General features: G+C 38.3%; 1 protein-coding gene across 1 annotated transcript; it reads right to left on the reverse strand.

The window, feature by feature from the left end:
* Nucleotides 1–3,941: 3,941 nt before the first annotated feature.
* On the reverse strand, nt 3,942–15,995 carry LOC103515064. The gene is made up of 3 exons (XM_008479983.3): nt 15,727–15,995; nt 6,441–6,657; nt 3,942–4,399 (listed from the first exon to the last, which is right to left on the reverse strand). The coding sequence occupies exons 1-3, from the start codon at nt 15,812–15,814 to the stop codon at nt 4,060–4,062; spliced, it is 645 nt and encodes a 214-aa protein (XP_008478205.1). The 5' UTR covers nt 15,815–15,995; the 3' UTR covers nt 3,942–4,059.
* Nucleotides 15,996–16,220: the final 225 nt, after the last annotated feature.

Below are 16,220 nucleotides of genomic sequence, written 5' to 3' on the forward strand. Positions count from 1 at the left end.
AAAAAAAAACTTAGTTATCAAAAACACAAAATTTGACGCCGCGGGCGAATTTTTTGAATATTTTGGTCGACAATAGTAAGAGAAGCAGACTTGTCAAAGGTGTAATCTTCAGGGCCGCAGGCAAAACTTTTTAGTAAGTTGTATGTAACCTGTAGCTTGTCATGTGTCAGTTTTTTATATAATTGAATACGTGTAAAAGACGAGTATAGTTATTCCCCCCTATATATTTCTTTAGAACATAAAATGACAGCGCCGCAGGCGAAATTTTTTTCGAGAAAATTTAAGTAGCTCCTTCAAGGTTGCATACTTTTTTTTACTGACCAACGTCTTTTTTCCACTTTATAGGCCTTTGAAATATTCCCAAAACTTCAGCGCCGCAGGCAAGAAATTTGAGAGATTATATGTTGGCCCCTTCATGGTTGCATACTTTTTTAATTGAAATCTTTTCTTTGTTCTTTTTTTTCTTTTTTTTTTGAAAAAAGCATTTTTAAAAAAAGCATTTTGGCTCAAATGTAAAATGGGTCAAAAAAAGCATTTAAAATGTAAAATGCAAAATGCTTTTTCAAAACCAATTTGAAATGTAAAATGTAAATGTACATTTTACATTTTGCATTTTCCATTTTGCATTTTGCGGTTCGCACATCTCTGGGTATAGGTAAGTACTTATCTACTATGTCTAATGAAGGGCACTCATTAAATTACAATGAGCAATGTCCAAGTGTTACCACTGTTAAGATAAGCATTCAAAAGTTTTAATATACATATGTATTTAAAATAAGTAGGTTCCTTTAGCTTAAGCTTGTACATTTTTTCCCCCCAAAACAAAGGTGAAATATAGGTGTAGGTTTCACCTTTGTTTCAGATTCCACATTAGTTTTAATATCTATTTCTCTCAAGATCATTATGATTTAGAATTATTTTAGTTTATTACCAGCATGGTACATTGTTGTAATCTCAATAAAACTCTGACCTTAAGAGGAAATGCATGGAGAGGTCAGAGAAGCTGATAAAACACAGGTAGCACCAAAGAGAACAGTCCTGGACCACATAGTGCACTTTCTATACAGTTTATATTAATCTTTACGATGCACCTGATACTCTGTTAATGTTGGATAATTATCAACAAAAAAGTACTTAATTAGCTATAAAGAAAAACTCATTTCCGAGTTAAATGTTGAAGCAAGAACAAGGTGTGATACATGAGGCCAAGCTCTACATTCATGATTGTTTGCCCTTCCTTGAACTTTAAAAAAAAACTTCCCTAAACATAGGTGCTCACTTGTCTGCCTAATACATACCTAACTAGGTATTATGTACACATTAGAAGTTTACTTTATCATAAATTACTTATAAGAAAATCTGTTTTACCTACAGGGTGATTGAAAATAAACAGAAATAAGAGTGTAATTTTGAGCTGTGATTTATACAAGTTCTATTGCCCCCCCCCCCCCCCTTTCCAATAAGAACATATTTATGTAACCAAAAAAAGTATATAAGGGTGAGCAACCGATTGGGTGTTCAGTAGATCCCACTCAAGCAGTTTTTTCAAGTACATATAGGTCTATGGGGTCCTTACGGATGGGTCATTTTTCCACATGAGTTTGATAGTTCATTGGACCATTAAGTAATGTATTAGAAACTTTGAGGGCCAAACTTGTAGAAAAGGCGTGGCTGAACTTGTAGAAAGTAATAAAAAATACGGTCGCGCTGCGCGCTCCCTATTAGCTGCATAGTTATCAAACTAAAAATATAAACGAAACTCAAAATGTTGGTCGAGAACGGAACATTTCTCTCCCGCAGTCTCTGCACTCTGTGTATTTCTTATGGAGTTTTTAGCGATCAAAAATTGATCATATCTCAGGATCAGTTTAGATTTTCGCAAAATCCTTTCTTATTGCACACCTAGACCATAAAAGGAATAGTCCTATCAAATTTCAGCTTTCTAGGTCTTGTGATTCTTAAGATAGAGCAATCAGTGTGTGAATATGAAAAGTAAATGAGTGAATGGATCTTGTTTTTATAATATAAGATACCTACATAGGTACTGCATTTTTACAAGAAATTGCTTGCAAATCATATTGTATGCTATTTTCAGTATGTAAGTACCTATCTCAGATGTATCAGTAGGCTTAATGAAATGCTGGACTATACCAACAGATTGTTATTGTATACTTACACTCATAGTTCTGGTCTCCATGGCAACCAGTTGTACACAACTTAGGCACATTCAATCCAAACTGTGTAAAATGATAAACATTATTATTATGTTAAGGCGGTCTCTTCCTGATCCCTTATGTGCCGCGTCCATTTTAGTTTAGGACTATTATTGCACTAAAAACTCCTGACTGATAAACATGATCAATTTAAAGGTTTTTGGTAGTTATACAGAAGCCATTGTGGCATGTCAGTGGAAAAGAAAGCTCCTTTTTGAATTTAACCTACCCCTATAATAACACTAATCACTGCTCTAATTGTGAAAACTCCTTTTAGCGTTAACCCTATAATACCACTGGTCACTGCTAGTCTGTGCCAGTTCCTTTGGTAGCAATCTTCCACTGACGTGACTTTGGCACAAGTACCAGGTTTTTAATTGACACAAAAGCATGTCAATTGATCAAATGTCTCTCCTAATTTGGTTTCTAACTAGGTATTTACTGACATAGGTATAAGTCAAGTACTTACCTACCTATCTCTACCGATGGATTAGGCGTAATCAATTTGACACTCTAGTTTGACACATCAATTTGACACTCTAGTTGGTAATCTATAAAGGTAAATGAGGTGTTTTCAATAAAATTCCCGATTAGGTATAAGTTAATTGTTCATTTATTAGTAAGCAACAACAAATAAATAGGTAATAGGACTAATAGGTTTGTATTGGAACTTACCAACTTAGCTTCATCCAAGTTCTGAGACCAAGTTTACTGTAATATGTAATACCTGACATCTTATATTATAAGAACAAGATCCATTCACTCATTCACATTTCACACACTGATCGCTCTATCTCGAGAACCACAACACCTAGAAAGCTGAAATTTGGTAGGAATATTCCTTTTATGGTCTAGGTGTGCAATAAGAAAGGATTTTGCGAAAATCTAAACCGATCCTGAGATAGGTATGATCAATTTTTCATCGCTAAAATCTCCATAAGAAATACACAGAGTACAGAGACTGCGGGAGAGAAAACTTTTCCTCGCTCCCCTAATATTTGAGTTTCGTTTATGTTTTTAGTTTGACAACTATGCAGCTAATAGGGAGCGCGCAGCGCGACCGTATTTTTTATTATTTTCTACAAGTTCGGCCATGCCTTTTCTACAAGTTAGGCCATGCCTCGGGATGAACTAGCGGGATTCCGGAGCGAAGCGACGGAATTCAGCTAGTCTTATATTATAAAAACGAGATCCATTCATAGTTCACATTTCATAGTTCACACACTGATCGCTCTATCTCGAGAACCACAACACCTACAAAGCTGAAATTTGGTAGGAATATTCCTTTTATGGTCTAGATGTGCAATAAGAAAGGATTTTGCGAAAATCTAAACCGATCCTGAGATAGGTATGATCAATTTTTCATCGCTAAAATCTCCATAAGAAATACACAGAAAGCAGAGTCTGCGGGAGAGAAAACTTTTCCTCGCTCGCCTAATATTGAGTTTCGTTTATGTTTTTAGTTTGATAAAAATACAAGTTCGGCCATGCCTTTTCCACAAGCTTGGCCATGCCTCGGGATGAACTAGCGGGATTCCGGAGCGAAGCGACGGAATTCAGCTAGTATAATTTAGCTAGGTTTTCCTACGTTTAATATTTTCTCACGCTTTTAGTTTTCATTTCTATAAAACTCAGGAAATATTTTAGCCCGTAGTTTATTCGATCGTGATTAAAGAAAATCAGTACCTATGTGCCTACCTAATTTGTTTAATTACAAACAATGTAATGTACCTATGTACCAGAAAGTAAAATCAGACTGAAGTGCTTATCTATTTATTTTTCGTCATTACAAAATAAGACCAGAGGGTATTAGAAACGTGTCATTTCTGCGGTTAGGGCGGGCTGACTAGGCCGGACCATTCCCAATATCCTGCGGTGCCACAGCCGCTATATCGTTCTGTGGATCCGATGACACTACGGTAGTTATGTTACCATTATCATTGACCGTGACTGTCGCGAACTGAGTGCCCTTCTTGTCTCCATTCACATCACTGAATGAGCTGCTGGAGAATGAGGACACACCAAACTGGTTCACCCCAGGGGGCGGTGGCATGAAACTCTTGAATGTGAGGCTCTGGCCGTCCTTTGGTGGAGGGTAGATGAACGTCTGACCAAAGCCGCCCTGTGGTCCGAACATACCTTGAGCCGCGGCTGATCCAAATAATGGACCGAATGGTTTCTTACCACTGTAGAGAGAAATAAAACGGGCATTAGAAACAGAAGTCTAATGGCTGGATTAGATGAGAACAGTAGGCAGTCCAGTTGTTGAAGCCGTGTAAACAACTAAACACCATTGCAGGTGTCCAGTAACATTCCAATCCAGTTAATAGTTATCCAGAATAAATTGGATGTGTAATTGGTAGAGAAGCACCTACATTTTGTACAATTTGACTGGAATGTTACGTATACTGGACAGCTGGACACCTGTAGTTTACACGAGGTCAGTATCTGGATTGAATATTGACCTCTTCGAATTCAGCCATAACCTAAAAGAGAAATATGAATAAGTAGTTTAATTTAAATAAATATAAGTGGAAAATCTCGTAGCTCCTGTCTGTTATAATCAGGAGGTTCGTTGCCTCAAGAAATATGAAGGAATTCGTCCACAATCTTTGATACCTACCTACTTAATTGATCGTTAGGCGATAAGAGTTTTCAACAGCATCTCTAAGATTTACTAACCTTCTGTGGTATCTATACCTACCTACTATATTTACTACATAGGTATAGGTACAGTAGACCCAGATATTTCTCTAGGCCAAAATAAAATACACTTACCTTATATTAGAAAATTCTAGGGCCGATAATTTAGTAGGGTTAAGGTGCATCTAGGGCCAGTGGTAGGACCAAAGGATAAGGCCTGGTTTTTTAACGTAAGTCCCATGACCGCTGTGTGGCATCGAGTGTTAGAGAAAGAAACAGAAGAGATTATCAATCCATGCAACAGATAATGAAGATTAGTCAAGTAAGTGAAACAGAGATAGAAAGAGACAGGATATGTGAAATAGATTTTCAGGAAGATAAAAAATGACTTCTACCTACACTACACCCCACTGTATGAACAATTTTGAAGAGGTTTGGTAGAGGGAACTGTAACTACTAAGGTCTTATCGTCCCGAAATCGAAGAGAGAAGGAAGAGAGGAGAAAGTCAGCCGTTTCAAGAATGAATATTATCCGTTCAGGATAAAATTCGCCCCGGGCGGGAATTGAATCCGCGGCCTAGCGCTTACAAGTTAGACGCGCTGCCAACCAACTGGGCTGGCACACTTTATGAACAAAACTAGCTGAATTCCGTCGCTTCGCTTCGGAATCCCGCTAGTTCATCCCAAGGCATGGCCAAACTTATGCCAGCATGCGAGCCAGTATTTTGTTCACTGCGCCAACCAATTAGAGGAGCGCTCTGAGCGCTCTCATGTTTCAAGTTTTCTATTTTCTTCTGTCCCCTTTGCTCTTCTTGGCCCGAGTCAATTTTATTTGGAACTGGCCAAAATATACGAAAATAATATGTAGATTTATGGTGAGAATACCAAATAATGTCACAGGTCCCATTATCCAAAGAAAAACGGAGGAAATGACAGCGGTCCTCTAATTGGTACTGTTAATTTTATTAGGTAGTTATGTATTAGTACATATTTATAATACAGGTAGGTAGATAATTGGTGCACAAAGGTAGAGATGGTGCAAAATATGGCGGTGACCTCCCCTAGAAAATATGCAAAATATGACCTAGCGTAAAATTGATCTCATTAGTTAGGCAGTAGAGATTAGGTGCTATATAGGGATAGTTGATAATGAAATTCGAGAAGTGCTTGCTAGATGCCTATTTACAAGCAGGGAATTTTAATTAAAATAAAAAAAAAGCTTCAATATCATATAGGATGTTAGATAATATGTACACCCTAGTTCACAAAGGGTACAAGTGACATTTTTTGTGAAATCGAGTTATGTGTTAAAATGGGTTGAAGAACATGATACCGAGGTATCATTTTTACGAAGTATCGTTTGTGCTCCGTGTTTAGAAACCTTTCATTAACCCATTTTAACACATAACTCGATTTCGCAAAAAATGTCACTTGTACCCTTTGTGAACTAGGGTGTACATATATTACACCTATTTCACATCATTAAGTAATATGGCAGTGCTGTACAACCTACGCCACAGTCTTCCGCGTCTGCTTGTCTCTCACTCTCAGGCAGTCAGACTCAGACAGACTAGTGATACTTACTTGGCTGCAGCTTGCTGTGCTTGCAGTTCACTAGCTTTGATCCAGTTTTGCAGCTGAAGATTATATGCATTGAAATCAAAGAAGGGGAATGGTTGGAAGAAGGGGAATCCTTGGTTGAAGTAGGGTAGTGGGGCTAGAGGAGGACTAGGGAATGGGAAGGATGGAAAGCCGGCAAAACTACCAGTCCCAGCTCCGGACGCGGCACCACTGGCGACTCCTGGAATCAGAGAACACGGGTTCGAGGCCCGCGGATAGGTTTTGTTATTTAGATACCAGAGGAATGTACTTATAAATTTACAAGTCTTGGAAAGTTTGGTTTCATTTGGGCTCCCCCACAATTTGGGACAATAACTAGGTATAGGTATGTAACTGGGTAGATTGGGCTCATCAACCCCCGTATCTACTAACGTACGGGTTCCAGTCGATATCGATCAACTGTAGTGTGGACGAACCTTCAGCTCTCTGTAACTATTTCGGCTAGACAGGGCGGAAGTGTATTGTGTCTGTCCTGCCCTCTTGCTGCCTTGATAAAGGACCTTACCAACCTAAACTTAAAACCCACATCCTCCATTAGGAATTGAATTGTTATACTTACTTAACGCATTATCATCTCGAGGTAATGGACCCGTATTTACATAAGCAGAATCTCAATAACAAAATACCAGGAACATAAAACATTGAGTATACCACCTACATTAAACTTAAGATCAAATAAATTCTGTTATCATGATCTGAATTCTAAAGTCTCAATGTAAGATATTTTTAATCAGGTCACTTATTACGAAGTTGTGTTTGGTGAGTCGATTGGTGTGTTTGGCACATCCACTAAAACTAAGTATACCTACTCAACTTTCTTGATTGAATTTTCCATGAATACCTAGTTGAATTACCTACATGTGTAAAATCCACATTTACTTTGACATCATGGCATTGGATCCAATTAGACCTCAGAAAGCCTAATGAAATACGCCAAATGTATCCTCGTCACTCGTCAGTCAATATGTGATTCTATTCTAGGCACACAATATAAATCATCACGTTCTACCCCAATATGTTGAATATTGTTTCACATCAGCTATTCATCTAATTGTTTAATTTCAACAAATCCTGTATTGACTTTATTGTTACACCTACGAATGATATACAATCCTATATCCGATGTCATTTTCCTCTAATCACCATGAACGCCATTGCTCCATATGTTGAAACAGTAGTTCCGATATAACACCATGGATAATACGATGATGTACGTGTTGGGTAAATCAAGAATACGCGGTCGGGACTATGGTACATATTAACTTTATGTTGGTGCTAGAAACAGCACCGTAAAGCGCAGTCAAAAAGTAATCTTTGACCAATAAACTGATCTAAATACGATATTCCAAAGTTCTAAACCCAGGAAAACGTTCACAAATATACCAACATGAGACCATCTGTGAACATCGTCAATAGGATGTTCAAATAAGACATGAGTGAAAAGTACTATCCTTGGCTGTGTAATACCCGCATTTATGTATCTCATAACAAAAATTGCATCTAATTAAGCACTTACAAACTTACATTACCTGATAGTATATGTAGATGTTTTATGAGCAGAACCAAACAAGCTATAGGAACTACACACATCATCAACACTTGAACATGTACCATGAACTTGGATAAGTAGTGCTGGCGTTATGTTGAATAGAATAGTCTGGGAATAGTGTTCTAATCTTCCAAATGATAAAAATCAAATCAAATGTGCTACACTATCACAGCTCTGTCTTCCAGCTCAACAGCACAAAACTGTCGAATTATTCGACACGTCATCAATCGAGGCAATTGGTTAGAAAAACTCAATATCCAAAACTTTGTGCTTAGATATATCTTACCTAGATATATTAGGGGTGGAATCAATAAATTATTCCATGACAGATGCTGGATTTTACATTTTAACTGAAAGCTCATTCAATATGCCTGTCTCACGGACACGGAAGCATTATACAAAATATGACACTGGCCAAACAAAAGTTAAAGTTTACGTTTTGCCTCTCAATATCTCAACAGTCCTGTTCAAATGATATAGCTTCCAAAAGAAAAAATAGGAAAATAAATGACATTATTTTTATTCCAAAATTTATGGTGGATTTTATTTAATCAAAACTTTCCTGATTAAGGAAAATGAAAACCATTGGTATTGGTACAAGTTATGTACGCCTGAAGATCTGAACCCCTTTTTCGCCCTTTTTGGTAAAATCAGAGTGGCAAAAGCAATGGAACAACATTCCTAACAACAACAAGCTGAAAACTATTAAACCAACCATCGAATATTGGTCTACCAGTAACCAGGACAAAAGAATGCAAGAAGTCATCCTGACGCGGATGAGGATCGGGCACACCCCACTCACTCATAATCACCTCTTCACCAAAACAGACCCCCCGCTCTGTCAGTGCGGTAGTGCCTTCTCTGTCCACCACATCCTATCCTGCCATCAACACGACCATGTCCGAAACTCACTCGGACACTCCACCCTCACTGGAGGTCCTGGAGGACAATGCCGCCGGCGTAGAATCCCTCTTCCTATAACTACAACATATAAACCTTTACCACATGATTTAAAAATAACCGAGACCCGGCGCGAACATTTATTAACATGTTAAAGCGCCTTATTGAAAAAAGAAAGAAAGAAAAAAAAAAAAAAAAACAAAAAACGAAAAAAAAACATTGGGTAGCAGATATCAAATATCGCGATTTCTTTGAATATTGGCACGAAGAAAAGTAATACGAAAACAAGATTTTTTTTTTGAGAACCGCTAGCAGTGGAGACTTTGAAACCGTGGTTTGAGGGAAGATAGTCCTAATTTCTTCGGTAAAATATTAGCGTAAGAATTTATTCAAAGAGGAAATGCCACCACTATAATGGGTACAGTTATGGGTACAGTTCTTGCCGACAAAATGTGGCCATTGCAAACTATAAATTCACCAATCAGTACAATTTCACGTTCACGGACAGGGGTATTGAAATTGTGGTAGATTATTTTAAGAAGAGAGGACACAAGGAGAGGATGGACTCTATGAGCACTATAACGAGCACAACGACACGTCGACACGATACACAGGATACAAACCTGCCTTTCATATAAGTACAAAAGAAATAATACGATACCATGCCTTAGGCCTGGCAGTTGGAGGTGAAATCCCTCTAGACCAGATCCCTCAGAATGGGGTCCACTGACCACCCTATAGACGAAAACAATTTGTAAACTGAATTTATAAAATCTATTTACACTATTAACTATCAGATAAGTAGAGGTCCTAATATGATTATAATTATTTACACTATCAAAGAGTATCCTCGCGGGTGTTATTTGGACAGCCTAGATTTAGATTCTCCACTACCACTCGTTGGGTATACAAGTGCATTCTACACGATAAAGAATTCTCTTCACCAGACATCCAGACAATATTTCAGTTTTGATTCATCTTCCGATCTGTTAACATCACCGGTGATTTTACTTTACTGCCGAGTGGTTCAAATATTTCTACACATTGTCCGAAGGATTTGAAAGATCTCCAGAATGAAAACTTTGATGTCTTCGTTTAGTCTGGGTGCCCTTGTGGTACTCTCCCTGGTGGAATGCTACAACGCACAAGGAGCCTACACAGGTAAAATATCAGGCTGGATTGATTAAATTATTTCAATTTCAAATTGAATTAAATTAACATAAACAATAAACTAATAAAGTTTCAATTGTTCATGTGTCTGTTTTTCAACACATAAAGGAAATTTTCACAATAGATTTTGGCCCCGACCAGCCGCCATGGGCGGCTCAGGCTTGGGACTTGGCAAAATTTTCATTTTTTTTTTTTTTTTTTTTGTACATTAAATACCAATGCCACCAGGTAAGCCGAAACAACCCCCACTGCAATGTTTACTATCCGGCACTGATTTGCTACTTCTTCATTTGCTGTCATTTGCTACTGATACTTTTGCTACCACCGGACTTGTGTCTGCTATTCGTCATTTCCACCAAGGATTTTCCAATGATTTCTAAAAAGATTAAGATATTTGCTATGTACATATGTATTCACCACTCCATTTGCTGTCATGATTTCTGCTGAATTGTTTGCTATCCACCAATACTTTACTACCGCTGCAATAATTTATGCTATCCGCCATTTCCGCCAAGGAGTTGCTACCTCTTATCTTGCTACGCAGTGATATGTGCTGTAACTTTTACAGTCTGCCATTTCCTTCAATACTTTGCTGCCGCTGAGATCCTGTAATTTTTGCTGTCTGCCCATCGTTACCTCTGCCTCTGCCTGCTGCCTTGTTTGCTATCCTGCGCTATCTTCCGATTTTCAACTGATTTCTGTACCAATATGCTTACATCCTTGTACACTAACCCATGTAATTATTTCTTCTTCCTTTTCTTTGCTTTCTTCCTTTTGAATGTTCTCTTCTATCACTCAACCTAAATGTACAGTTTCAATTTTGCCTGTATGTCTCACTCTTTTTTTGTCTTCCAAATCAATAAATCAAGAGAATAGACTGGTTAAAACGGTCGAGAACTTTAAAATAATCATAATGAAGATGTGATGGTAAGTCGGTCAGAAGTCTTGCCTACACCACTGAGATTGCTGCGTACAAGCACTGCAGCACAGATTTGAGACGAATTTCCAATGGCAATTTGATTAACGCGGTATAAATATTTACCATTGCCATTGTGTTTTATCTATCCAGTACAGTGAGCTCATTGCTCATTAGAGGTTCGGGTTTGCTATTAGATGCGTCATCCAGCTCAATCATTTCCACACCTCCTGGCTTTTTACTTTCCTTATTTCATCATGTAGGTGTAGGATATCCATTGTCTCTAAGAGCCTACATAGGGTCACCGGGAAATTTACAAAGCTCCTCCCACATATTGTTTCACTTTTCAGCTGGTATGATGGACACAGTATTGTCTGTTGAGGCTAAAACTCCCAGGTCATGCGAAACTGCTAGTGTGGAGTAGAATACAACAGGTAGGTACTCAAAATAAATCAGCAATGACAATACAAGGAGCAAGGCACTGACTCCCACCAATGCCACCAGGTAAGCCGAAACAACCCCCACTGCAATGTTTACTATCCGGCACTGATTTGCTACTTCTTCATTTGCTGTCATTTGCTACTGATACTTTTGCTACCACCGGACTTGTGTCTGCTATTCGTCATTTCCACCAAGGATTTTCCAATGATTTCTAAAAAGATTAAGATATTTGCTATGTATGTATTCACCACTCCATTTGCTGTCATGATTTCTGCTGAATTGTTTGCTATCCACCAATACTTTGCTACCGCTGCAATAATTTATGCTATCCGCCATTTCCGCCAAGGATTTGCTACCTCTTATCTTGCTACGCAGTGATATGTGCTGTAACTTTTACAGTCTGCCATTTCCTTTGCTGCCGCTGAGATCCTGTAAGTTTTGCTGTCTGCCCATCGTTACCTCTGCAATTATTTCTGCTGCCTTGTTTGCTATCCTGCGCTATCTTCCGATTTCCAACTGATTTCTGTACCAATGCTTATGCTTACATCCTTGTACACTAACCCATATATTTCTTCTTCCTCTTCTTTGCTTGCTTCCTTTTGAATGTTCTCTTCTATCACTCAACCTAAATGTACAGTTTCAATTTTGCCTGTATGTCTCACTCTTTTTTTGTCTTCCAAACCGTCATCGTCATTTCTTCTTCACTTCACTGTGTTCCTGCATGCTTTGGTATTCTGTCAATGAAGATTTGTACCACATTTTCAGAACGTCATCTAAGTTTGGTACTGTCAATTTCTACATACCTACATGCACCTATCGCCACACGGAGCAGGTGATTCATAAATTGCATAATGCGTAGGTATGCAAACAGTTCTATCTAAAGATCAAACTGATTGACTAGTACTGAAGTAGGTAATTCTTCAACTTCTGCTCGTAAGAAAGACAACAACTGCTGATATCGTTCAACTAGAAATCAAAAAGTATGTGGAGGTTCTATCACGGGACATTCCTGCCTCAGAAAACATACATAATATGTATCTTTATGAAACCACTTACTGCCGATGGACTCACCTGAAATCTTAGACTAACTTCCTACAATCAGTTAAGATTGAGTAATAAACATCTCTTTAATGGACAAAGTCTAAAAAGAAGAGTTACGTGGTTCCCACAATTAGGAAGATGTAAAGACATTCTCAGAAAACCCTACCTAGAGCTCGCAGTTCAAGAAATTCCCAAGTGTAGGCAATCACCAATTTAACAACCTGCAAGAGACCAGACCAGGCCATGTTAGCACCTAACTTGGTCCATGTTATTCTATTCCTAGCCCCCAACTTATTCTAGGCCCTACTTCTCACACCGTACATACTTGATCAGATCTAGCAGCGAGACTCACATGGTTCTCTGACCAATCTGATGTCATGCATGACAGAATACTTGTCCAGGGTAAACCCCATGCTAATATATGAGATATGAGCAATTAGATTTTCCCTCTCATCCATCTTAATCTTTCAGTAGTAACTACTAACACCCACGATATTTAGGAAATCTCATGTCTAGCGATTGCACGATTAACAAAAGCATGTGTACATACTTTTGAGTTATTCCTCCATTGTATTGAAAGGATTTCTATTGTTCTTCCTTTGTTTTGTAAGTGGAATTGTCAGTGCCTTGCTCCTTGTATTGTCATTGCTGATTTATTTTGAGTACCTACCTGTTGTATTCTACTCCACACTAGCAGTTTCGCATGACCTGGGAGTTTTAGCCTCAACAGACAATACTGTGTCCATCATACCAGCTGAAAAGTGAAACAATATGTGGGAGGAGCTTTGTAAATTTCCCGGTGACCCTATGTAGGCTCTTAGAGACAATGGATATCCTACACCTACATGATGAAATAAGGAAAGTAAAAAGCCAGGAGGTGTGGAAATGATTGAGCTGGATGACGCATCTAATAGCAAACCCGAACCTCTAATGAGCAATGAGCTCACTGTACTGGATAGATAAAACACAATGGCAATGGTAAATATTTATACCGCGCCCGGAGCCTGTCTCTTCTGGTAGTGGTTATACGCCGTAGACGCGGGATCTAGAAGTCAATAGAGGAATATAGCATACGGACACATAGAATGGATTTACTCTAGACATGAATGTAAAATAATTATGTTTTGTGAAAGCAGATGACATTTTTTTTTTTTTTTTTTTTTTCAAAATGTAAGTACAATTTTTTGTCGATGGTGGGAATCGAACCCGGGACCTTCTGCATGGCAAGCAAGCGCGTTACCACTGGACCAACCGTGCCCCCTAAATGGGATTTCAGAATTTTTCAGACAGTAGAAGGACTCTTTGGTCCTACACGAGCAGTATAACTACTACGAGTACCTATTATTACTTTGATTCTATTATTTTATGTCACTGATGGGATTCGAACCCAATGTCTTATCAACTGCACTACTGGGACAATATAAGAGGGAGCAATAACAAATGCAATAATGATTATTATGAGTGACTCCTTAGACCTAACATGATTTCTACTATGGGTCAAAACCTTGACAGTTATCTATGAAATGTATGCAGACAGGGACGGATTTACCTACATGATAGAGGAAAAACAATATTACTTGTTGATAAAACGGAAAAGAGAGGAAGACAGTAATCAAGAAAGAAAGAAATAAAATTACAAACAATATAATACAAGCCGTTGGACGTTTGATGTACAGTCAGAATTTGGAGATCCATTTTAGCCAGATAGTTTCCTTGGTACCTTATGATATTACAACCGGAATTTAGACGTTTTCAGTAGGTAAGACTCTCCTATCTGTCCTTTATGTTCCTTGAATGCCCCTATGAACTCCTCACACCTAAACTTCTGTCCTGCCTTGGAAGCCAGCAAAACCACGATCGATCAAACTACGGGCTAAAAAATTCCCGGAGGGACGGGCCCAGCTTGTTACAATCGTAATAATAAAGGAAGGACGGACTAAAAATCCTGTCGAAAAAGAAATCGTTTCGTGCAGTGTGAATGGGCTGGTACGCCTGTATCTACCTAGGCAGATAGGCACTATTAGGAAAGACAATGTACGAGTACCGCTAAAATTGTCTAGAAGTGACATTATTTGTCTAACTGTGACAGGTCTATTATTATCCTAAGCAAGATGCATGATCCCAATAGGTATGTGTCTATTATACCTACCCGAATAGGTGCTTATTACCTACAACAAGAGTTGAGTAAACTTAACACTAAGTAGGTACTTTCAGTACCAGATGTAGGTAGGTACATAGTTCTGAACCCATTGGTGAAATAAACTAATAAACTGTTGATATAATGGGACTTTTTTTATATATATATTTATAACATCTCAACATTACTTAATTTATTCAATTATCCAACAGCTGTCTCATTCCTGCTCCGTCCTCACACTCAATCAATCTCAACTTCTTCCTCGAACCTCTCACTCTCATCGAAATCGCTTGCATCACTGATATTTCAACTTTCGTCCTTTATCCATCCCAACCCAACACCCATGAATACGACTTCGACTCTTTATTTTTAGCTGACGAAATAAATAAGGCAAATTTTTGATCCAATATTTGCATTATTGAAATTCACCATATTCGTATAGCTTAGCTTAGCTTACCGTGTCCGTTTCATCAAAGGCACATTTTTCCACACAAAAAATTAGTTTGATTGAAACGGTAGAAGAAGTATTGGCCAATAAAATCATTTCCAGGGACGCCCGACTGCCTTTCACTATCTTCGTGGAGGCTACTTCTATGTCCCCCGTCAAGCTAAGCTAAACCATATTCGTAAATTTGATAAAACACCTAACTTGGTGGTGCACTGGTTCGGAAATCAGGAGGGCGTGGGTTTGATCCCAGCCGAGGAATGGCATTCGTCTTTTTTTTTTTTTAAAAAAAAAAAAAAGATGAGGGTTCACCCCCCGTTTTTATTTCGTAGCTATGAAACAACTGCTACATTGGACGCTTGTGGTCTGTGTCGTAGCATGCCCATCCCGTAGTATGCCTCTCATCAGATGGGTGAGAAGAGACACAATACTTCCCATTTAGGTGCTGGGTCAACACGAGAACACCAGAAAGTAACCCGTTGAAATATTTGCAATCGAAAAACGAGTACAATTTAAATCTATTGTGAAAATTTCCTTTATGTGTTGAAAAACAGACACATGAACAATTGAAACTTTATTAGTTTATTGTTTATGTTAATTTAATTCAATTTGAAATTGAAATAATTTAATCAATCCAGCCTGATATTTTACCTGTGTAGGCTCCTTGTGCGTTGTAGCATTCCACCAGGGAGAGTACCACAAGGGCACCCAGACTAAACGAAGACATCAAAGTTTTCATTCTGGAGATCTTTCAAATCCTTCGGACAATGTGTAGAAATATTTGAACCACTCGGCAGTAAAGTAAAATCACCGGTGATGTTAACAGATCGGAAGATGAATCAAAACTGAAATATTGTCTGGATGTCTGGTGAAGAGAATTCTTTATCGTGTAGAATGCACTTGTATACCCAACGAGTGGTAGTGGAGAATCTAAATCTAGGCTGTCCAAATAACACCCGCGAGGATACTCTTTGATAGTGTAAATAATTATAATCATATTAGGACCTCTACTTATCTGATAGTTAATAGTGTAAATAGATTTTATAAATTCAGTTTACAAATTGTTTTCGTCTATAGGGTGGTCAGTGGACCCCATTCTGAGGGATCTGGTCTAGAGGGATTTCACCTCCAACTGCCAGGCCTAA

This window comes from Diaphorina citri, unplaced genomic scaffold, assembly GCF_000475195.1.
Source record: "Diaphorina citri unplaced genomic scaffold, Diaci psyllid genome assembly version 1.1 scaffold1265, whole genome shotgun sequence".
NCBI lineage: Eukaryota > Metazoa > Arthropoda > Insecta > Hemiptera > Psyllidae > Diaphorina > Diaphorina citri.

Bases quoted from the DNA above. Each gene is read 5' to 3' on its own strand.
- LOC103515064 (XM_008479983.3), bottom strand. From the start codon at position 15,814: ATGAAAACTTTGATGTCTTCGTTTAGTCTGGGTGCCCTTGTGGTACTC. The intron at 6,658-15,726 runs GTAAAATATCAG...CTCTGATTCCAG, and splicing joins CGCACAAGGAGCCTACACAG to GAGTCGCCAGTGGTGCCGCG. The intron at 4,400-6,440 runs GTAAGTATCACT...TTCTCTCTACAG, and splicing joins GCACAGCAAGCTGCAGCCAA to TGGTAAGAAACCATTCGGTC.